This window comes from Parasteatoda tepidariorum, chromosome 7 (assembly GCF_043381705.1).
Source record: "Parasteatoda tepidariorum isolate YZ-2023 chromosome 7, CAS_Ptep_4.0, whole genome shotgun sequence".
NCBI lineage: Eukaryota > Metazoa > Arthropoda > Arachnida > Araneae > Theridiidae > Parasteatoda > Parasteatoda tepidariorum.
Window position 1 is genome coordinate 59,186,444 of NC_092210.1, and position 24,943 is coordinate 59,211,386.

Below are 24,943 nucleotides of genomic sequence, written 5' to 3' on the forward strand. Positions count from 1 at the left end.
GTGCAGAATTTTATAAATCGCTGTTAGTTGAAAAGGTTTCAAACAAACAGAAACAGACAGCCATAAACGTTCCGTATGAAATAAACAAACAAAACATTCAAAGTCAAATGTATTTATAGTGTTCAGTAGTTATAACCACATTTAATTCTATTTTTTAATCGTATTAAATTGAGGAAAGTAGTTCACTACAAATATGAAAAGACTGAAGTAATTACTTACAATTCAATTTCCGTAAGAAAGCCATTACTGTATTTAACTTTTATTTTGACCTGTTTTGTACAGGTACATTTATTGCTAATTGTGATCAAAAATTTCTTACTCATTGAACAGAACTGAATGTGTTTATATTTGTAGCATGTATTTTGAGATCTTTGTTAATGTAGTTTTTGAGATATTCATCAAATTAACATTTAAAATGCTTTGAATCTTGTTTTTACTTATGGTTTAAAAATATACGTATGTCGATAAGTTGACATTTTCGAGTTTTTTCTCAAACAATACAAATTTGTAATAACTTTTTACTAGTAGTTTTTAAAAATAATATGAATTAGCTATTATCTAATAGCACATACATTTTGGTAGAATTTAGCGATTATTCTATAATAACTTCTAAAGAGCAAAGCCATAATTTTATAATTATTTTCAATTCCAATTCAATATTTCACAAGCATCATCTGAAACTAAAAAAGAAAACTTCATTTGTCTTAAAGATAAGTTAATATAACTTTTTGAACAGTTAAGACTATAAATATGTGTAATAAATCACATAAACATAAATTATATATGTGTAAAAACGTCTTAGTACTACATGTGCTTCAGAAATGATAAATTATTAAGCACAAATATATATAAGCTCATTATATTTTTTTAAAATCTTAATATTAAAAAAATAATATGTAACATTATATAGTATGCAAACTAATATTATTCATACTATGTTACTACATAGGTGTCAAAGATTCCGCTTTCTTCAAATTGTGATTATGTTATACCTTAAATACTTTTTGTTATGTTACAAAATAATCTTTGAAAAAGCATGTATCAATGAGATTATTTATGCATTGTGCCAAATTCATCTTTAGAATAAAAATAGCATTTTTAAATATTGTACTTCTTGCAGAAGGTCAAATGGCCCAAAGTATTGAGAAAATAAAGTTATAAGTCAAAAGATCAGAAAGGAATATTTAAAACAAAAAAAGAGAACATGTACTTAAAGAAGTTGACAATAGAAGATCTTAAAAAATATGGGGAGGGAGAACTAGTATGAAAAATTTTAACTTTTTATTGATACCTACTGATAAAAATAAAAATTACTTCAGGAAAGTTTTTTTTTTCTTTCAAAGAAATGGTAAACAATTTATAATAACTGATACTTACCACAGAGCTCATTCTAGGCAGAAAAAAGGGCAGGGTGCAGAAGTTTAAAAAAAGGGCATTATTATTCTAAAAAGGCAATTTCTTTCTATGGTCTTTACACATTCTAAATAATTATGATTTAATGATAGTGGAAGTAACTGCAAACTTTCAAAGACAAGTGCAACAAGGGGGTGTGATGGCTATTTTTCCTTTCCAATGTAAATCTATGTATTGACAGCAATGACAAACTAAATAAAAAGAGTTGAAAATAACAAAAATTTAAGAAATCCATAGTAGAGTTTGGGGAAAAAACAGAGAAGGGTTGAGGAAAAAAAGGGTATGGAGTCTATTATATCAGGGCACTAATTTACTTCAGGGGCGCAACAGGGTGGATTCTTTTGACTGAAAGGGCAGCAGGGTGCTGCGCCCTGTTTACCCTGCCTAGAATGAACTCTGCTTACCGCGTGCTTTGCGGTAAGTATCAGTTATTATCGCATGCTTCATTTAAAAAACTTTATTAATATTATATGATATCATTTCCACGGAATATTATTTATTGTATTTATAATATATGTTTCAAAGAAAAATATTAATTTTAAGAAGAAGAATATAAAGTAGACTCGATTTTAGACTTTTTTTTTCATAATTAATTTTAAATTTTTGTATCAAAATAAATATAATAACTAGCTCTTGAAATTAGGCCAATTAAACCTTGATTATTAAGAATAAATTTTCGGCAACTGCTGCTGTCATTTTCATTTCTGTATTCTTTCATTGTTTCTTTCATTTTATCTTTAATTTCTTTCTTTTGCATTTGTTTTTTTTTTTTACCTTTTTCAATTTCTATTTTCTTTTCAGATTAATCTTCTCCTTCAGTTATTGTCATGTTTTGTTTTTTTTTTTTAATTTTATTTTTAAACCTTTTTTTTTTTTGGAAATATTACTTTTAGTGGTTTATACAGTGAATTCGCAATAACTCGAATCTGGACTGACGAAAAACTTCGACATATTGGAAGTTCGACTTACCGTTAGTTTTGGTTTTGGACTTTCAAAATATTGTCGGATTATTTAATTATTTCTTATTAATTACAAATCTTCTAAATGCTTACAATATTTAAGATCATTTTTCTGACAAGTCATTTACGATAAGACTGTTTGAAGCACTTTCTAATATCCTGGTCCATCGGCTGCAACTTTGCTGTTGTGTTTGGCGGGAGAAATTGCAAGTTTACTGCTTTCAAATTCGGTAGATCACTATACGCTGTGCATTTATCCATAAAGAGTATCACTTTTCTTTTTTTGGCGAAGAATTTCCGATCCAATTTTCTTACATAGTCTTGAAATAAAACTGATGTCATCCTAGGTTCCTTGACTGTCCTCTAACTAGGACAGTCAAACGTTCCTTGCTCATTTTACCCCCTGAGCAGTTTTCATCCTAAAACATCATAGTCTTATTTGGAAGACATTTAAAAAATAAACCCATTTCATCAATATTGAAAACATCATTTTAACTGTATCCTTGAAATAAATTTGGTAACGTTTCATTTAACCACTGTTCACATACTTCAAGAGGGACAGCTTTAGCTTCTCCATGAAGAGTGCGAAAGACATTGTGTGTGTGTTGCAAGGGAAGGAGCAAGATATCAGCTCCTAGGTTTCTTTTCTTTGTTTAAAAGATCCAAAAAAAATCGAGTTAAAGGGAGTAAAATTCGAGTAATCGAGAATAATTAACATGGAATTGAAGATAAAAGGGTGGGACCACATAAAAAAAATCGAGTTATAGTAATATTCGAGTCATCGTACTTCGAGTTATAGCGAATTGACTGTATTAACTATTTTTGCCATTTCTCTTCCCACCTTATTGTCATTTTGTTTGGGTTTTAGACAAAATATAGTACCTACCTTTTTTTTTAATATTTTATTTTTCAGCAAAGAAACAAAATAAAATATCAGCCTACTCTTTGAGGAGTTTCTTTTCATCAGTGATTATTTCTACTTTATGACCTCAATAAAAAATAAAGTTAGCCAGTTTTGAAAATATATGGATACAAACTGTCAATAGAAAAGGGTAGAAAAGATCATTAAAGAACATCATATTAGACGACAATGAAAAAATAAAATCCTTTCATTCAAATATATTAAAATTAAAGTTAGAATTAATGGAAGTTGAATTGATTGAAAGTTGAAATGAAAGTTAAAACTTTATTGTGCTTAAATTTAGCCTATTTGAATATTTCTTAAATAAAATTCATTGCAACTTGTCAAACATTTAATTAAAAAATAAATAGATGTTAATAAAAATAAACGTTTTTGGGTGAATTTCCTGGAACTAAGGAGTAGTGAGGATGGAATGTCAAATGAATAAAAGAGGCGGTGTCGAGTGAGTGTGTGATGATAATTTATTTGGTTGCCACTTTATTTTATTTAGTTGGTGAGTGGTCACTGCTAATTTTGCCCTTTAATTATGCATATGATTAATTAGGCCTGGTAGTTTCTAATTGAAATGAAAACTCATTCAGGACAAAAGGTACAATAAATAAACTGATCCTACATTAATAAAAAAACATCAAAGAGTTGATATCTATGAGGTTATAGTAAAAAAGGAAGTTTATTAGAAGTTAACATGTTTAATATTTTAACAGTATAAATGGAAAGCAAATTAGGCTGCAATAATAAGTAATCTCTAAACATTCAAATTAACTGTTAAAAAACCTAAAAGTTATACTTTTAACAAGCATTTAGGAAATTATATTTTAAAACTTCATGATATCCTGAGCTGTGATAATACGGTAGATAAAAACGCTATAGAGAGAGGTTATTTTGTCTATCAACTTTTGAATAGTTCATAATTGCAGTAATAACTAAAAGTGTGTTTTAGTTTAGTAGATAAAACATTAGATGAATAAAACATTCAGAGAAGAATAATTCTAATGTTACAAAAATTTATATGAAGACAAAACACACATGGCTATTAAGGCTCAGTAAAAATTGGACAGTTTCAGCCCTGTTGCTCGAAATTCACACTTAGAGTCCAAAGCAAACTGCTAAGAAAGATTTTTATTCCAGTGAATGGGCAGTTGAACCTTGCAGCAGATAAAATAAGATTTTCTATTTTGTTCCTTCAGTTTCAACATTGCAACATCATTTGTTCACCTTTTTGCATGATTCTATCAATCAATCTCTTTCTTTATTTTACTAGTTTTTATTTTCACATCAATTGTACAAGTATAAATTACCACTAACAGCCTCTTTCATGCTGATCAGTTAAAAAGAAGAAAAAATAGGTTAGTGAATTGAAGATTCTGCATTTGAAGTATTTTGGGAGTCAAGTAATTCAATGTTGCATCTTGAGTTTTTATAAATAATATTAAAAAGTTAACATTGAGGAAAATTATTAATTATCGGTCTATTATTTGTTGTGTACACTTGTAGTAAATTAACCCTCTGACAATTCTACTTATTGAAAGTCTTATTTTGAACTGCATTTTTTCTCCACAAAGTGCAAAACTAGGTTTCTCATGATATTAAATGTAATAACATAATATAAAGATAAAAAATCTCTCACTTATTTTGCCTTTTCAAAAAATTTTTACGAAGATAAAATCTATGCTCTAAGGTTCATTCTTTTCCAAATTTCTTGCTAAAATTTTCTAAGTATTACTGTGATAAGGAATTAGTCTATTATTAAAGGGTATATTGCAAATTTGATTTTTATTTTTAATTTTTTTTCCTTCAGATTATTAGTCAGATTTAGATTATTATTTGTGCTGAACATCTTTTTATTTTAATTATTTTTAGATTAATGATTAATTTCTGCCAGAATTCTCTATATTTCTTAAATTGATTTTAGGTAGAGGTATAAACAAATTGTATTTTCCTTGGTTTACCATAAAATAACTTAGATGCTACTCTTGATTAATTGCTGATAATCATTTTAATAATTTTGTTTGATCACTAATTTATATTTTTCTTTTTTCAGTTTTGAAATTATCAGAAAATGTGCTGGCTGTGATAAACAGTAAGTTATATAATTTTTTTTTTTTTTTTAATTACAGATACGTTGATAAAACATTAAAATTTTAACTGTGTTTTTCATGTCTGAAATGATTTATTAGAAATGCTCTTTAAAAAATTCTGTCATAATAGATACAGACAGAATTGGTTAAAATTCACTGATAAAAAGAAAAGTTAATAAATAAAAGTCAAAAGAGAAACAGAAATAAGAAAATTTCTTTTAATAATTTTGCAGATAACACCATCAGTTAGGGAGCTTCTTTGGGCACTGAGAAAAATACAATAATCAGTTTTTCAACATGGTTTCTTCACACAAAGAAGATGATGAGTTGCCGGACAAGAATGTTGCTAGAGATTTCTATGCAAAATATGAACCCAAAGAAGTTCTTGGAAGGTATGTTTTTTTATTGTTTAGTATTTAACCTGAAAAAATATTTTTTGTTTTTAATTTATCATATTTACCTATGCTTTAAATGGATATATAATGATAAATTATATATGCTAGAAGAGCTGTCTTCTCAGTTACATTTCTTGTTGGTGAAGCTGACTTTATTATTGGGTTTGAAGCCATCTATGCATTAAAATCTCACAGGGTACAGTGTATTTAAGCAAATGGAGCATATTTCGATTATATGAACTGCTTTTGAAAAAATATACGCAATTTTATGTATTAATTTAAAATCTGACATATTTTATGCATAAACCTAAAGGGTGTTAGATTTTTAAATTCTTTACAAAACTTAAATAAAATCAGCTTTTTTAAAAGAAAAAAGATAAATTAAATTTATTAATTGTCATTTTTAGTCCCCCCCCCCCCCCNTACTAACGTACCCCGTAGTTTCTTTTTTTCTGAAAGAACTCTCAACCCTGGATATTTTAAGTGCAGTTATTTGTTATTTTGTGTCAGAATCAATTTATTGTAATTTTGAACTGCAAATGAGGTTTCAATTGAAGATATTTTCTTGCAGAGGCGTGAGTAGCACAGTAAGAAGATGTGTGGAAAAAGATACTGGACGAGAATTTGCGGCTAAAATTATTGACATCAGCGCAGATATGGATGATTCTTCTGGTAGTTTAAAAGAAGCGACTCTTAGAGAAATATCAGTTTTAAAATTAGTAGCTGGACATCCTTACATAAGTAAAATATTTATAATTATTCATTTTTTTATTGAAATAGCATTTTTAATTACTTTTATTTTTTTTTAAAAAAAACTAGCAATACAAGACTGGTCATTTTCAGCAAAAATCAAATTTACATGATCATATCTTTTTTTTTAAGTGAAAATAATACTTTTTTAGTAAATAATATTTAACAATTTACACATTAGTTCTATTCAGTTTACAAAAGGACTAGGAAAGCGTATAACACAGGATTAAAAAGATAAATTTTAAAAAGTAGTAAATATGAAACTAAAAATATGTCTTGAAATTTTGTTTCTATTGTATGGAAAAGTTAGTTTCTTAAGATTGACTTTACATTTAGCTAACTTTACATTTTAATTTAGTTTAGAATTTTTTGCATTTAAAATATTATTGTTCTTCTTTTGTTTTTAGTTGAACTACATGATGTATTTGAGTCATCAACTTTCATTTTCCTAGTTTTTGAAATGTAAGTTTTTAACTTTAAACTGCCTATTGTAGGGGTGCAGAACTTGTAGCCCATAGACCAAAAGTTTTTATTGAATAGAATTGTTGTTATTGAATAGATAATGATAGATTAGAACTAATAGATATTATTAATTATAATACATTATGACTTTTAAATTATAACATTTTAAGGGAGTTACTTGTCCAAAGAGTTTAGGAAAATTGGTTTTTAATTAAAATTTAAGTAAATACATTCACTTTTGTGTTGAGAAAAATTAAAAAAATAGGCTATAGTTCATTTAATGAAACAAAAATCATTTAGAACATATAATCAAAATGATATGTTCTTATTAATGCAATAAATTAATAAATGATTATTAAATGACGGCAGAAAATTGAACTTTGTGACTTTGCCTAAATTGATCATACTTTGAAAATAATAGTTGTGCACCTCTAATCTAAACTATTAACATTATTTGACTTATAATTTTGAGAAAGATATTAAATTTAGTTTCTTTTTAGATGCAAAAATGGAGAGCTTTTTGACTACCTTACTAACGTAGTTGCCTTATCTGAAAAGAAGACCAAGTAATTATTAGTTAATAAACTAATACTGCATGCATTTGTTCTGTTTAAAATTCCCTCATTTCTTTCTCAAGCATTGAGAAATTTTCCATTATGGTTACGGTTTCTTGCTAATGCTATTTGAGCTTCACAGCACTTGGTTGAATATTTTCCTCTAAAATGTCATTTTTTAAAATGAAGAAAATAAGATAAGTGCTGTATTTAATATAAAACTAATTATATGCAAAATCTCTCTATTCAACTAATTTATGATTATGAATAAATGTATAATAGCATGCTATGAATGTCTAACTACAGTATTTGTCACTCCTGAGTGTGACTGTAGGTTTGTTTTTCTTTAAACAATTAATTTGTGGTAGCTTAAGATGTGATTTATGAAGATGCAAATGCTTGGTTGTTTATTATTAATAGTTTTGTGTTAATTGGCTCAGCATCTATCATGGAAGGATTTGTGAAAATAATACTTGTTGGTACAAAGCTTAATTGTAATAGAAATGTTCAGATAATAGAATATTTTAAAATATATACTTTTGAATGAAAATAAAATTTATCTGCACGGTCTGATTCATTTAATTTTTAAAAAATCAGAAAACTTCCACTCTTAAGTATGTAAATTATTATTTTTTTACTCTACATACAACAGTATGCATTTTTAGAAATATTTTTTTCAGCTTTTTTATTTAAACAGCTCATTTAGAAATTACCAAGATTCTGTGCAATTTTTATTCGTTATAGTTTGGATACAATATGCATTTGTTAATTTTAAATGCTTTTTCTCAAAACACTATAACATATAAAGGATAGCTGCTATTTTAGTACAGTCCCATTTACTTGAAATAAATTTTGCAAATATATAACAGATTTAGTTTTTGTTATAGGAAAGATTTTTATAGCTTTTAGTCAGGTAAAAGCCAACTGCCGTTTTTGAGACTGAGCATTTTGTTCACTGTGTCATCATTTTGATTTATAGAAAAAAATCCACCCTGAATGAAATTTTTATCTGATATGCATTAAAAAAATTTATTGATGAGCTAATTTAAAATCTTAAATAAACCAAATAAGGAAAATTATAATGGTCTAATTTTCTGAAATCTTACATTATCAATGATATACGGCTCTCTACTGATCAAAATTGAAACAAATTACATTTCAAACTTATATAAAACCAAAAAAGAGATAATTATAGAATTGTTATATTTTAAAGAATAATATTTTCTGTAAAGTAGTTAGTAGCAAAGTATTATGCTTCTTCAACAAATAGGTCTCAAGAAAGTGTACTATAAAACTTTTTAATAATTTGAGATAATTTTCTTTCTAAATTAAGATAAAGTGTTATATTTATCTTGTTTTCTACAATTTATGAGCTTTTATGTATAATTATGTTATGTATGTGTAGTTTCTACAGTTTATCTTTGGGGAAACTTTGAAGTTTTTGATGAAAAGAAAGTTTTTAATATATATTTTCAGTATGAAACTTTATATACAAATAATTCATAATATTTTTAAATTTGTTAGCCTTAAGCCTTAAAAAATGTCACATTAAAAAATTCACAATTCTTAATATTAAAAAAAGAAAAATTGCAGAGTTGAAAATATTTTTGACTCACTCCCTCCTCTTTTTTAAAGTCTGCAATAGTTGTTTACTGATTACAAATTTTTATTTGTGATTATATTTGTTCTTATTTCTTCCACAGTCATATATATTTGTATTTAATGAAAATGTAATGATTGTAAAATTTTGTTTTTATACATTATCAATTTCGTTACAGAACTGTTATGAAGCAGCTTTTTGAAGCAGTCGAATTCATTCATGATAAAAATGTTGTTCATCGAGATTTAAAGGTAATTTACCTTTGCCCATTTATATTTTATCAGCTTTATAAATAGTTGTATGTTGGATTATGTTGTACATCATATTATGCTTAAACTTAAATTAAAAAATAATCAAGGTATTGTTCCCAGATAAAAGAGCAGTTATGGAACACTTTATATCCCAAATTGCAAATTTTTATAATTTTCAGTTAATATACATAAAAAAAAAAATTTAATATCTTAAAATAAGGCATATTATTTCATTACAAAACTTAAGAATTCTAAAAGATATTAAAAAGTTGTCTGGGTATTTCTCAGTTATTACAAAAGATGTATTTTAAATCATTTGAATTGAAACTTTGATTATCTGAACCAGCTGTTTCATTTTTTTTCTCACATGACCTTAGTATTTGAGGAAAAGTTAAAAAGTACTTTAAAAATTAAAATTGAACTGACTGTAAACTAAGTTTATTCTTCTAAAAATGAAAGGAATACTCAGTTAACATTATTTATTTTTGTGATAAAAAATAGTAAAGATATGAAAAATGTTTGAAAATATTATTATTATTATTATTTTAGAGAATTTTAAATTTGTCGCAAAATTATATTAGGTTAAATAATGAGTCAGTACTGTAAAGAATTATAATTATGTACAGTGTGCCAAAAAGAAAACGGACCACAATGAACAACTTTTATTCTAATGATCAAATCTTCACGTTCTAGGACTCAATAGCTCAAAGGGATAACCTCAAATATGCTAATTAATAAGTGCATACGATATTTTAAGTTACGAAATCAAGCATAAAAACATACTTTCTCTGAATAAACATACATTTTTTTTCAAGGGATTCGGACTTCTGACTCTCAAAATAAGGTCCCAATAGTTTGATCTGGAGAGTGCACAATAGGAATTTTGAGCGAAATCGGTTGAAAAGTTCCCTTGAAATTGAATTAAAAGTCAGATATTTAGAATTCGATTTCTCAGAAACTATTCGACTAATTTTGCTGAAATTTTGTACTGTATAAAATTATATTCTTTAAAATAATACAAAAATTGTATACCTTACAATTCAAAAGTTTTTAGACAATATTTAAATTAAATAATAATAAATATTTACTTAAAAAAAATTTTTTTTGCATTGAATTATGTGTGGTTTAATGAATTTTATAATTGTGTGCAAAAATGTTTCAATTTGCTTGCAAAGTTCTTAAGATATAGCGAAATATACAGAAAGTAAAATTAACATTAAAGGATCCAAATTTTGGGGCGCTCTCCTGTTCAAACTATTGGGACCATAATTACCAGATTGTGGCTACTCCCTCCCTATATTATGAGGGTCAGAAATACGAATGGGTCGGGGAAAAATGGGTTGTTTATTCTGAAAAAGTACGTTTTTGTGTCTGATTTTCTAACTTAAAATATCATCTGCACTTATTAATTGCCATATTTGCAGTCTCTCTCTCTCGAGCTGTTAAAATTGAGTCCTAGAATGTGAAGACCAGAACATTAGATCAAATGTTATTTGGGGTGGTCTTTTTTTTTTTTTTTTTTTTTTTGCACAATGTGCATGCATATTATACAGGTGTAGCACATATTTTACATTTAAAAGTGCTCAAACTGCCCATGACTATACAATTTCTGGATCTCTACAATTTTCTTAATACTTATGTGTAATATTATAATTATCTTTTTGATATGTTTATATTTTAGCCTGAAAACATTTTATTAGATGATTCTTTTAATGTAAAGTTGACAGACTTTGGCTTTGCACAAGTTCTATCTCCTGATGAAAGATTATATGGTAAGTGATAAATATTTTTTTAACAACAGAATGATCCCTATTGTGTTAAAAGTTAAGACTTTGGGTATGATTATTTTAGCTTATTTATTTTAAATCTGAATATGGTAGAAAAATATTAATCAATAGCAGTCTTTAGTGTTTTGATTCAGTTAATTTCTTTTCGAAGCTGGGCACAATTTAGTAATAAAAAAAAAATTCGATTTTTTTTAAAAAAATTCACTTTAAGTTAGTTTTAATTGCAGTTAATAAAGTTAAATACTACAATTATTTCAAAAACTAATTGTGATAATATTTACTTGTAGAGCATAATGACATGAACTTTAATTCTGCTAATATTTATGTGTCATAAAAATTAGTGAATCATTTCTAAGTGTAAAATTTGGCATACAACAAAGAATGGGTTTTTATTTTATTTTTAATCCCACAATTTTCTGTGACTACTAATCTCAATTATTGACTTTTTCACCGCTCTAACATCTAACTGTCTCGCAAATCTATTTCAAAGTATTTGTAAGTCGAAACAAATGAACTCCTTTTTTACTAAACTGACCATCTTTTTTTGCATACTGACATAATTCCTTTATTATATTTTAAGAAGAAAGTTGTGCCAAAATATGAAGAAATAAACTATCTATTTTAAAATAAAATAATATCTATTTAATTTAATATTATCTTTTTTTTTAATTTAGCGATTGCATTTAGTTTTTGCTGTTTTATATTTGTTTGGATCTGTATAATTAAGAGGATTCGGAGCTCTATAAACTCAATTGTTTATTTATTAATAATAAGCTTTTTGTTATTCATTTATACTATGCTTTTTTTATATTTTTATAGTGCACTCTTAAACTGTTGTTGTATGAATGCATAATTTTATTTTACTATGTAATTTTTTAAACAATATTTTTCTTATTCTTTAGAACTATGCGGGACACCTGGCTATTTAGCACCTGAATTACTCCGCTCTTCCATGTATGAAAATGCTGATGGCTATGGCAAGGAAATCGACATGTGAGTATTTTATATGTGAAGAAAAAAAAGTAATACTTATCTCTAATAATGCTGATACAAAACATAAACAAATTAGTATAAATTATTCATTTTAATGCTAGTTCTCATGATCATACATATTATTTTGTTTGACATGTACAATGAAATAAAAATAAAAAGTACACTTAATATGGCTTCGATTTTAAGGATTGAATTTTCACGTACAACTGTATAAAAAGCTACCCTTAAGTATACTAATTGATTACTGTTAACTATTAAATTAAGAAAGCAGACACAAAACCATACTTTTAATAAATATGCCTTTTTTGACACATTTGGATTCTTCACAAATATGACAAAATATCAAATGTATATAACTTTTTATTTTAAATAAGTGCCAGGTTGGAGGTACACTTATTTACCAAATATGCATAAAATTTTTCAACTACCAAATATGCAAAAATTCAAACTTGGAATAATGAAATCAACTTATCTAATGTAGAGATTTTTGCAGTGGAAAATACCATTAATGAACAATATAAATTATATATTTATCCCCAAAGCAAAGCTTATTCAGAAAAAAAGTTAAATACTCCCAATACTATATTTACACACAATTATGAAAGGCAGCATAAATTTTATTGATTTTTTTTTATTGTTAGATTATAATTAAAATATTATAAGTCCATTATTAAAAAAATTAGAAATTATTTATCAAAAAAATAATAACTTAAAAGGAACTTTTCAAAAGCAGTTTGTCTAAATAAATAATTGGTAATTTTCTTGATTTATTTATTAAATTTTGTGATTGTGCACAAAAAAATACTTGCACTTTAAAACTTTGCATTTATTTACAGATGGGCATGTGGTGTCATCATGTATACTCTGTAAGTAAATTCCCAACATTATTTCTCTTTTCTAAACACTAAATGCTTTCATTTGAATTTTCTATATTAAATCTCAAAAACATTAGAACATCAATATACAGAATTTTATGTTTGTTATATTTTATTTTAAAAATAATAAATAATGCAATTGAAATTTGGCATTGAATTTAAATGAATGAATTTTAAATACAGGTTATGTTGAAATATATTGGTTAGAAAATTACTTGCATGAAACATTAGATCAGTTTTGACTGTAAATATTGTTTGATTTAAGGTAAATTATTTAGTTACCTAGTAAAATCATAATGAGCAATTGTTAAAAATTGATCTTTTATGAATATAAACTATAAGAACACAAGGAAAACAATTAAAATTATTGTTATAAATAAATTATTTAATTTCTGCATGGTTCAATTTGGAATTCTTTCTTTCTTTTTTTTTTCTTTTTCTTTTTTTTTTGTTTAATACTATTATTCCTTGTTTTTAAACATTTGTGCTGTTTAAATACCTCTGTGTAATTACAGTAGAGATGTAATTATCTAAGTTAAAATGAATCAAAACTTACTCAGATAACCAAGAAGTTTTATTTGAATAAATTGTGCATGTTCAAATGTACATTTTAACAAGTACTAAAGTTATACACTTGCAATTCATCATGTTATATCTTTCCCCTTTGATGAGAAAGAGAACTGTGTGAAACAAGGAAAAGTTAAGAAAGGTAGTTTTAGATTTTTTTTAATAAATAAGAAATAAAGTTCAGATTTCTTTTGGGAGTTTTAATAAAGATAAATGTTGAACAGAAAAAGAAACAAAATTCAAGAAATATTTGATTGCTTAGTTAAGACGGAAACTGGCGTAATCAAGGTTTTACTGTACTATCTTTCCCATGTAATATTTAGAGATACCAGTTTGAAATTATTTCCTTGAGAACATTTACCCATTTTTAAAAAGAACAGATAATTTTTATTTTAAAATGTTCTTCATTATAATAATTTGTTGTTGTGTGTTTCTTTATGTTAATTAAAATAGTTTTTAGTTATGTTTTCCCCTCATATTCCTTTTTTTTTAAAACTTATTCACAATTTTCACTTTTTCATTTTACCATCAATATAATTTATTTTTTATTGAGGCATGTGTTATTTTTATAGTCTTGTTGGTTTTCCACCATTTTGGCATAAAAAACAGATGATAATGTTAAGAAATATTATGGATGGAAAGTATGAATTCTGCAGTCCGGAATGGGATGACATTACAAATTTACCAAAGGATTTAGTAAGTTGATTGTAATAATTAACATTATTTCAATTTTTGTTCCAAATATTGTAATATATTGTGTGACAGTTACTATAATAGGTTGAAAACTGTACTTAAATTTTTAAAACAAAAAAAGATTGATTATATTTTTTATGAAAATAATTTTGTACCTAAATAATATTTTGTTGAAGGTTAACATTTATCTACTTTATTCTTATTTTTTTAGTTTACTAAAATGCAATCTTGTAATCCACCTTGCATAAGAATCCTTCCCCCAAAATTTTACTATATTTGAATTAAACTTTTGCTAATTATGTTAAGTACCATGGATAAAAAAATATAAATTTTGTTGTCCAGAATGGTTTTGGACGATGAAAAAAATTTCTTTGATAAAACAAATTTTTTTACTTAGTTAATACATATAAAACTACATTTAAACATTTGAGGAAGGATGAGTAGTTTTTTCATTGGGAGTGGGTGAGATTTTCTTTGAAATAAATAATTTTGCTAAAAGTTAATAGATATTCTATTGCTCTTTTCCTTTAAAAAAATTCTACTTAAATTTTTCAAGTTTTTAAAAATGCAATTTTTGTAGTTGACTTTAAATAACTATTATATTAAATTTTAAAAAAAAATCAGTCTTTATTTTCTATATGTTTTTTTTTCTGTACCTTTTTTCTTTAAAAAGAAGAGAGGGTGAGAAATGTTTTGTAAATGCTTACAGTGGTATACTAAGGATTGTTCTTGATGTGACTAATGTTAACATTTATTCCAGTTCACAGAAAATGAGTTACAGATGTTTATTTTTATTAAGAGTCAGTATTAGTGCAGTGAATTTCAACACAAAATTTTTGTTTTTATTTTTGTATTTTAGCATCACTTATTTCTCTTTTATATACATAGCTCATAATTATTTATTATTTTCATGCAAAGTTGTAACATATAATTAAGATTTCTTTTTTTAAACTTTATTTTGTTTGTTACTCCTATATTATAACCCACTGAGAATTTCAGCTTTTTTTTACCTTTTTGTCAATCTCATCACTTATCAAACAGGCAATGTATATTCGTGTTTTTGCTTACATCTTTATTATGTTGCATTATACCTTTTTGTCAATCTCATCACTTATCAAACAGGCAATGTATATTCATCATGTTTTTGAATAATAACACAAAACCTAAAATTGCAGTAGGCTTAGAGTTGTGTGGCATTGTCAAAATATTATTTGATTTGATTTGACGCAACTATGTTACTACTAATTATTACTTATTATCGCTATCTCATGTAGAATTGATCAATTAAATTATATGCCTTTGTAATGCTTTTTCTGTGTAAATCTGTAAGTTTTAATTTACCTCTGAATTCATTTTTTGTGTATTTTTTTTATTTTTTGAGCTTCTTTTTCTTTATTAATTTCAGATCAAAAAACTTTTAGTCTTGGATCCAAAGAAAAGAATAACAGCTTCTGAAGCTTTAATGCATGACTTTTTCAAAATAGTAGTAAGTGTAAGTCCTTATTCATTATTATAATTTAAAAAAATATTTTCATTTCCTTATAAAAATTATTATAGTTATTTTAATGATTATATTTATTCATTATTCTAAAGCAGGGTTTTGCAAACTTTTGTGACAATGAGCCCTTTTGACACTGTCATTCTGACAGACAACCACTTGTAGTTTGTAACTATTTTAAGTTTAATAAATTAGCCCATTCATTCCTGATTTGGTGGTGGGAAGTACATCACTATGAGAATATTCATTTGGTTGGCAATTGAGTTATTCAATTTTATTTTGAAATTCGATATAAAAATATCAAACGGAAGAAACCAAAATTAATTGGTTATAAAGGAAACAAAATACAAAAGGTAATAATTGATTAGAGAAGCAGCTGAATTAATAATTTTTACTTTCATTAACTACCCGCATAACTTTTGTTAAAAAAAAAAAAAAAAAAAAAGGCAGGGACACACATGGCCTTTNAAAAAAAAAAAAAAAAAAAAAAAAAAAAAAAAAAAACAGTAATTGTATTTTTAGTACTAATAGGGGTTTGAAATATAAAAAAGACTTTTCTGGCATTGTGTGTAAATTGTGAAATGATCTATGTAAAATTATCTCCTAAATCTTTATATGACTCTGATTTACTATTTCACAACTTTTTGACAATTCAGTCATTTTATGAAGAAGAAACTCAATAAACAATTTTTCATAATTTTTATGGTATTGAATTCTTTAGCTGTGTGCTCATTTATTATTTCAAGCAATTATTAATGTGTCTGTTTCATTTGATTTCATGAAATAGTGAATTCTATAAATTTGATTTTAATGATGACAGATTTCTAGTTTTAATTAAATATTAGTTTGAGTGAATATTAACTAACTGTTTTCTTTTAATGCAAAAATATTTTTTTTAAAAAATTGTGTTTAGTTTCAAACTAATCTCAGTTGTTTAGTACTTCAGTGATAAAATTATACTGGGAACTTTTAAAACTTTTTGTTCGAAACAGTAATTTTGATATTGTAAATAGTATTTTGTAGTATTCTTTTACGATAAATTTGCCCTTTATATGATTAAATTATACCTTAAACAATGCAAATTATATGTTATTTTTCTTGATCATCTGCCTTTTTCAAAAGTAGTTTGGTATCTAAGATGTTTCAAAAAATGTCTTTGGCTACATGTACTGATATACAGATTTGATATATCTCAAGCAATATCAATGTACTCAATGTTAATCAAGTTTAATTTATGGTTGAAGAATTATAAATAAAATGTGTGTAACTAAGTGAGACTTTATATTGCAGTAGCTACCAAGTAGATAGCTGCACTTTGTTATCTAACCAAACATGAAGTACCACTAAATGGTAAATAAAGATAAGGTCTGAAGTGAACATACTCTAATTTGCCGGATAGTGTCAGCCTATTTTAAAATTTTGATTTAATTGATCCACAGAATATTATGAGAGTTACTTAATTGATTACTAAAATATTTTTTTTTTTTATATAAATACCTATATATTTTTACTTATGTTATTTTTTCTTACATTGCTGTTCTACTAGAATAAAGGTAATGCTACTTTTTAGTAAACAAACAAAAGCAGTTTGTGCAATTTTTTTTCAGAGTTGCTCTATAGCATAATGCACTTAGATATTGCGAGTAAATGTATTAGTTGTTATTTTATACTAGCTGAAAATACTTATTTCACATGGGGAAATTAAAAAATTATTCATAATTATTGAAATTCTATGAATTAACACTACACAATCATGCACAAAACTGAAAAGCAAAAAAAAGGTTTTGATGGTTTCCTTTTTTTTTGTACTTATTAGTTATACTTCCCAATATTTTTGCATTATTAGATTAAACAAAACACGCTTTTAAGAGTTCAACTCATCAAAATGAAAATTTAGCTACACTTGATTTCATTTGGCACAAAAAATGCTCCCTATATCATTTTAGCTTTCTCAAAAATTAATATGCATTACTGAAGCTATTTTTGCATTCGGTGATATATTTTTTAAAAATGCTATATTGATATAAAATTAACCTTTAAATTTATCATTCTTTCTCTAATTAAGTCATAAGTCATCTTGGCACTAAACTTTCCACTTCTTAATTCTAACCTTATTTTGCAAATATATGAGACAGTAAATTAGGTTATACCTTCAAATATATGTGTGTTTTAACAAATCACATAAAATTCCATAATTATTAAGTAAAAGCCAATTAAATACTTTTTGTGTATTATTTTGAATTATGAAGGCATCTTATTTTTTTCACTATTTTTTGTATATATTCTTTTCTATTTCATAACTATTAATCTTTTATTCTTAGACTGCAAAAGGCAGAGTATTCAATGCAAGAAAGACTTTTCAAGTAAGTTCTTTTTTTTTTTTCTTTTGTAAATATTACATATTGTGGTTTGGGTACATTTATTCAAAACTTTACTGCCCCCTTATTTTGTAAAACTAAGCCAATGTTTCAAAATTTTCTGTTGAAAATAATTTATTCATAACATTTGTATGCATGGTATTTTATTTGACTTAAAAATAGCAATAAATAGTACATTGAAATTAAAAATTTAGAGTTTATTTGAAATAAGTGGAAGTTTTATTAACTAATTAAAATACTTGTTTCTATAAATGATATTTTTGTCGATTGAAAATTGTTTAGTGGCTTTGTATTAAGCAGAAATAGTAAAATTAAAAATGAAAAAAAAAACTTTTTGCTTTACATGGCTAGCTTTTTGTTTAAACAAATAGAGTTCATGCAAGTTTAAATATTTTGCCTATGACAGAAATTACTTTATATTTGTTTTAATGTGGAGCAGAAAGATTTAAAGAAGTTTATTTTAAATTAGTTCCTATAATATTCGTGTTTCCTTTTACTGTTTTGTCTTTTAAGAGAGAAAAATTAGACAATAAAATGTTTTGGACTTCAGCAAATAAAAACTTATAATCCAACGAAATTTTCACCGCAACCTAAAATTTAAATTTTGAAACCTTCGCTAAATCACGTTAACAAACCAAGTGACTCTTCCGCAATTTTTTTTTTTTTTTTTGGTTTATCAGATTTTCATTGTTTTTAATATTTGAAACTACGCTGGAATCCGCTAATATCGTGATTCATATTCATGCAATCTTAATATCAAACATCGATTTTCGTGTTCACCTTATTTAAATTATTCATTGTGAATCGTATTCAGGCTATTGAAAAATCTTACATCTCGATTTGTATTCACAGGATTTAAATATCCAACATCGCAATTTGTATTTACACGTTTTTAAAATCAATATTGCAATTTGTATTCACACAAATTTAAAATCCAATGTCGGTAGTTGTATTCACAGGATCTAAAAATCATATTCCCGATTTGTATTTACGCGTTAAAAATCTGATATTTCAATTTTAATCTAAATTCAATCTAAATTTTTCTTAAATTAGTTACTATAAGATTGTTTTATTGAAAGGTAATTTAATTATAAATCTCAGCTCCATAAATTATATTAAATATGAATAGTAAATAAATTGATATCCTCTTATCAAGTTTATGCTCATAAAATTTTCAGGGTTTTTAACTTCCCTTCACAATCACCCCTGATGTTTCTTTAAATGAATCGTTGCCCTTCATTTAGGCACATTCATATACTTTTAAATAAGAGTTTCATTCAGTCATGTATTTTGTAAACTGACTTGTCTCAATAGTGCATATAAAAATTTTGAAATTTTTCTAAACTTGATATATTGATATTATTTTTGCCTAATGTTTTCGTCTATATTTATTATACGTTTATAACATTGTTGTGAAAGTGCTCTTCTGTTTAAATATGTTACTGTTGACTGTCTTGAATTATTGTTTGAAATCAATGTTAATTTATTAATCAGATATTCATAAGTTATTTTGATTGCAAAATGTTTACTTAAAATAACAGCTTTGTTCACATAAACTATAAGTAACGATAATAATCTTAAATTTGTATTTGTATATGGATTTCATGAGTTACTTGTTCAAAAATTTTTCAAACAAGTTCATTTACTAATTTTGTTAATTTTCTGGTTTTTTTGTTTCTTTTTTTCTCTTTTTTTTAACATCTTAAAAATTTTTGTTCGACTTTACAATCCAGAAATTATGAAGGCTGCTATTATTCAAATAAACCATTATGGAATATATCATTTTATTTTCCTTAATTATTTTGAATACAAATTTAAGAAAAAAAAATTTGCAGACAAATTTTAAAAAAGGAATTTTGATTATCAATTTAAAAACTCTTAGCCTTCAGCTCATAACATTTAGTTATTAATCAAAACATCTTACTTACACTCTTATTTGAACTATTATGCTATTTGTACTATAAAATAAAATTCTGCAAATCATTATTTCTATTTATTATATACTCTTTACTTCATTATTTCTACTCTCATAAAAGGAAAACTACTTTACATATGCCAAAAAAAGTGGCTGAAGTTTGTCCGATAAATCTTGTTTATTAAGTTCAACTTTATTAATTTGAATAGTTTGAATTTTATGTAAAGAATCAAATGATAAAAATATTTTTTGTGATGTATTAATTTGCCTACTTAATCCTTTAATGATCAAAATTTTTTCGTGGAGTTTCTTGCAGAACAGAGTTTTTCTTTTTAGTAAAATGCACTCCAGTTTATTTTCCATTTAAGCAACCAAATATCTTATTCCTAAATTGAGTTAAATGTCAAAAGTTAGAGGTTTATCCTTATTATTTTATGCATGATGTAATACACTTAATTTTTTTTTAATGGAAGGGATGAAGGAGTTCGCATATTTAGTCCCATGCAAATATTTTGTCATTGATCAAAATAGTGTTCAAATTGACTTCTCGTGTTAATTTTGTTGTGTTGTATTTGAAAACTTATTGGTCACCATAGAAAACTTCCAAAGTATTATTTTATGGTAAGATAGCCACAATTTGAAATTGTAGCTTTAATTTCTGTGCGTATTAAATATTTATTTATTTTAATCAAGTGCACCAAAAAAGTTTTTTTTTTTTTTTTTTTTTTACTGAACATAAAATTCTTTGGTCTTATTTAGTTTATTTCTTTTATACTATACTATTTCTTTAGTTTAATATACATAATACAATGAAATATTTTCTTATTCATATTTTTAGTTTGGAATTCTTTGTGTACGTGCTGTGATACGTTTAAAGAGATTGAAATATACTCCTGAACCACTATCTGTAGATATTGCCAAAGGTGATCCATACCGATTGAAGACACTTCGCAAGGTATATATTGTTGCTCCTCACTTTCAATCGTTCTTTTAGAATTTTTTAAAAAAAACATAACTTTATAATGAATATAAATGAATTTTATTACTAATCATAAGTGATTAAAAAAAATGCTGCAACAAATTTTTAAGATAGAGTACATCATGTAGAGATTAGGGATTGCATAGTGATCCATGACTGTAAGCATCAGGAAAAAGGTAGCTGGAGTAGATAATTAAAACAGACAATAGAATGATTAGTTGAAAATTTATGTTGGTCATCGTAATACATATGGCATTCTAAGTGAATGTAGTTTTGTAATATTACAACACATGCCCGAAGGTTGCACCGTAGCATAAAGACTATGCATGCCGGACATAGTCAAACACACCAATTTCTTTGCTTTTAGCTATTCTTGCTATGAGGTTTATTACAAACTAAGCTTGCTCACAGCGCCTAAAAGCTTTAAGATATCTGCAAAGAAAGGCATTAAGGCTTCCAGAATCAGGCGAGCAGAAGGAAAGGCATCTAGTGGGCAATTTTCAATACCTATAATGTTCTTTATATTTTCCAAACGTTTTTTGTAGTTCATGATTATACTGACTTTTTTGTCTTCGTGGATGCTTGGATGTGTTTACTGAGTCTGATTATTCTCCATCACTTAACCAATTATATGAGTATTGCTCAGGAGCAAGTGAATATGTGATTACTGATAGAAGGATTTACATCAATCATAAGCATTAATTATGCAAAATATATAAAATATTTCCAGCAACTATCTATTATTTAATCATGAAGAATATATCCATGTACTGCTCAAACTCGGAATGTTTGTCTACTTTTTGCTAAGTTAAAAGTTTCTTCAAATAAGCTAAAATACTGTCAGCCATTTTTAATTTAGTGCTTTGAAATTTCATGAATGACTAAATTTTTATTGCTTTTTTATGTAAATATAAATGTGAAATCCTTTGGTCTATAAGTGAAAATATTTTTGACCTATTTATAGGTAATTGATGGTTGTGCATTTAGAGTGTACTGTCATTGGGTAAAGAAGGGAGAAATGCAGAATAGAGCAGCTCTTTTTGAAAACAGACCTCGTACAGAAATGAAAACTTTGATCAACGAAGCTTTAAAACTTGCTGCTGCCAATTGATACTACTTAAAAAAAGGGAATCGTTATTTACTGAACCATGAAAGCTAAATTTTTCAAGTAAAGTTTTAGATCCCTTTTAAAATGGGGTGTTTATTAATTTTCTCTGTTCATATTTATTAATTTATTCTTAAAATAAAGTATTAGTAAAGAATAGTGTGATACCTTTTCTTGAACAAACTTTGTGTAGTTATCACTACATCTTAAATCAAATTGCTATATGTATTGTTTTCCTTATTTTCATGTATTTGTAAATATCAACTGAATGTTTATAGTGTAAATAGTAGGAATTTTACTATTCCCAATATTCTTTCACTTTTCTGATTCAATTCCATTGAAAGTTCTTTCATTAATTTATTTTTGCATATGTTTTGAAGTCAAATTAATATATTTCAGCTTTATATAATGGACAAACTCATTTCCAACATAAAGGAAAATTTGAATTGCACAAAAAAAATTTCTTCATTTTTTCAAGTGTTGCATTTTATTAGATATCATATGCAATAAACTCTCTCTGAGGTGGAATTTATCACTAGACATAAATTCTGTTTCAGAATGGTTTACACAAACACACATTTTTATAAAATATGATGATTAAGATTCTATTACATAAAAGTAATTAAATAATCTTTTAAAACTTGAAACAAAAATACTTATAAATGTAATTTTTCTTATTGTTGAATGTTTACACATTTTATAAAATGAAAAATAAAGTACTTTTTCATTGTTTTCTATTTGCAACACATGCTTCTGTTATAAATCAAATGTTACAAACTATTTAAATTCTATGAGTTTTTTTTTTTTTTTTTTTTTTTTTTTTTTTTTTTTAAAGCTTTCTTTGATGTAACCTTCTGTGATCATAGTGCCCTTATCAGCTCATAAGTCTGAAATATAATTACTACTGTTTTCTTTTTTTGTAAGAGTAATATATTTGAACTAAAAAAATCATTGAAATATTCAATTGAACAGTTCAAATTTCTTCATCAGTGTTACTATTGAATAATTGATCAACACAAATTTCATCATCAGTGTTCCAAATTAATAATAATTCATGTTGAAAATAAAGGATCATAACTCAAATCAAGGAGATGTTTCCTAAGACCACTTTTTGCACCTTTTGTTGACTGTTGACCTTGTTTTATTGTTAGTCGAGTGTACAGATAACACACCAAATAAATTAATAATATCTATATTATCAGAGGATATGCCAGGAGTTAGATCAATGTAGCTTGTAAGAGTTAGATCACTGTAAAATCATTTGAGTAAATGTATTTATTATATAATATTAATTTTATCTTATTTATTATTTAAAAACTTTCTTGACTATGTATATCAAATGTTAACTAAATCCCCTTCTAAATTTCTTATTTAGTTGAATTAGTTTAGTATTTGTTTTTTTTTAAGATAAATTTCCTATTTCGAAAATAAAAATGATTTTGTATTTAATAAGGCATGATTTCTAAAATAGGCTATGAAATGTAATAAAAGTTAGTTTTTGACATAATTGTTGATAAAGAATTGTATCATAACTTTAAATCAAGCAAAAATGTGTATTAAATTTCACATTTTTGTTTTTAAAAAAATGGTTCAAGGCTATGATATGCACAGGGTGGTCATAAAAAACTTTTTCTGTGCATGAACCCCTAACATCCTAACTGCTTTGAATTGAAATGTAAATAATGATTTTTGGAGGCATCTGCTCAAGTTTGTGCTACAAATATTGTTTCTTACCATTTTAGTTTTTTTTACTATGAGGATGACATTTGGATGAAGAAAGATTACCCTTCTAAAATTTTGAGATTTGTGCTTCGTAACTTTGACCTTGAGTTATTATTGAATATTACAATAAATTCTCATAATCTAGAGCATATCCTTTCAAATAATGCTATCTGAAATTTCCTATCTGAATTTTAATTCGTTAAGGGTTTGATAAGGAAAGGTTGTTTTTTTATCAACACCCAGTACTTTTGTTTATTAACCATACTTACAAGACCCATCTCTTGATCATGTTTTGCTCATTAAACTAAGTATATCACAAATTGTAAATTTGTAGTTAATGTGTATAGACTTGTAGCTTTTGTACAAATGTAGACTAAAACTATTGTGATGCATTTTGTGTGTGTTAAAAAGCTTAATAATCATGATCTGTTTGTACATTGATGTTGCTGTTATTGTTGGCATTAAGTGTTAATTGCATTTTTAGAACTTTATAAGCAAGTCTCCTTAGACAGATAGCTCTTTTTAGTTAAGGATTTAGCTGAAGTAATAGGAGGGATACAGTATCCAATCTAGGATTGGTAAGATTGTGCCTTTTAATCATTGACGTAACACGTAACATCTATGCAAAAAAAAAATTCAAAAACGAAACTGTAACAAATGCATGAATAGGTTTAATTTGCATATGGGAAACAAATTTTAAGTTTTTATGAATGACATAAACATGTGCTTTTTATCTAAGTGGTGTTAAGAATGAAAAAATAATTTCCATGTGTAATTTTTTTTATGTCTGGTAACATCTGCATTTTAAATGTATATAGTTGCCTAAAGAATTATCTGTGCCTTCCTGCCTTTTCAAAGGCTCATTTGTTAAATAAAGCTTTATTTAATCTTTGTTAATGATAAACTAATAATGACTAATCAATTTCCAATTATACTTTGTACAATTTTTTTATTTTTGACTATCATACAAATTGTTTAATTGTAAGAATTTGTTCTTCTTCTATTTTTTCGAAGTTAAGAAGAACGTTTATTGACTATACTGTTAAT

General features: G+C 25.8%; 1 protein-coding gene across 4 annotated transcripts; it reads left to right on the forward strand.

The window, feature by feature from the left end:
• The first annotated feature begins 2 nt into the window (after positions 1 to 2).
• Positions 3 to 22,331, forward strand: LOC107439334 (phosphorylase kinase gamma). Of its 4 annotated transcripts, none has more exons than XM_016051892.3 (15): positions 3 to 231; positions 5,336 to 5,374; positions 5,606 to 5,764; positions 6,339 to 6,508; positions 6,925 to 6,979; positions 7,480 to 7,545; positions 9,312 to 9,384; positions 11,066 to 11,156; positions 12,074 to 12,164; positions 13,001 to 13,030; positions 14,179 to 14,302; positions 15,705 to 15,791; positions 18,119 to 18,160; positions 20,929 to 21,045; positions 22,034 to 22,331. In XM_016051892.3, the coding sequence occupies exons 3-15, from the start codon at positions 5,670 to 5,672 to the stop codon at positions 22,178 to 22,180; spliced, it is 1,188 nt and encodes a 395-aa protein (XP_015907378.1). In that variant the 5' UTR covers positions 3 to 231; positions 5,336 to 5,374; positions 5,606 to 5,669; the 3' UTR covers positions 22,181 to 22,331. The 4 variants fall into 4 exon arrangements, with proteins under 4 accessions (XP_015907378.1, XP_015907379.1, XP_071039587.1 ...); XM_016051893.3 differs by having other exon boundaries at positions 26 to 207; XM_071183486.1 differs by having other exon boundaries at positions 26 to 207; positions 15,705 to 15,785.
• Positions 22,332 to 24,943: the final 2,612 nt, after the last annotated feature.

Excerpts from the sequence above, each read along its gene's own strand:
- LOC107439334 (XM_016051892.3), top strand. The coding sequence starts at position 5,670 with ATGGTTTCTTCACACAAAGAAGATGATGAGTTGCCGGACAAGAATGTT. Across the intron at positions 6,509-6,924 it reads AGCTGGACATCCTTACATAA|TTGAACTACATGATGTATTT; the intron begins GTAAAATATTTA and ends TTTTGTTTTTAG. Across the intron at positions 12,165-13,000 it reads TATGGCAAGGAAATCGACAT|ATGGGCATGTGGTGTCATCA; the intron begins GTGAGTATTTTA and ends ATTTATTTACAG.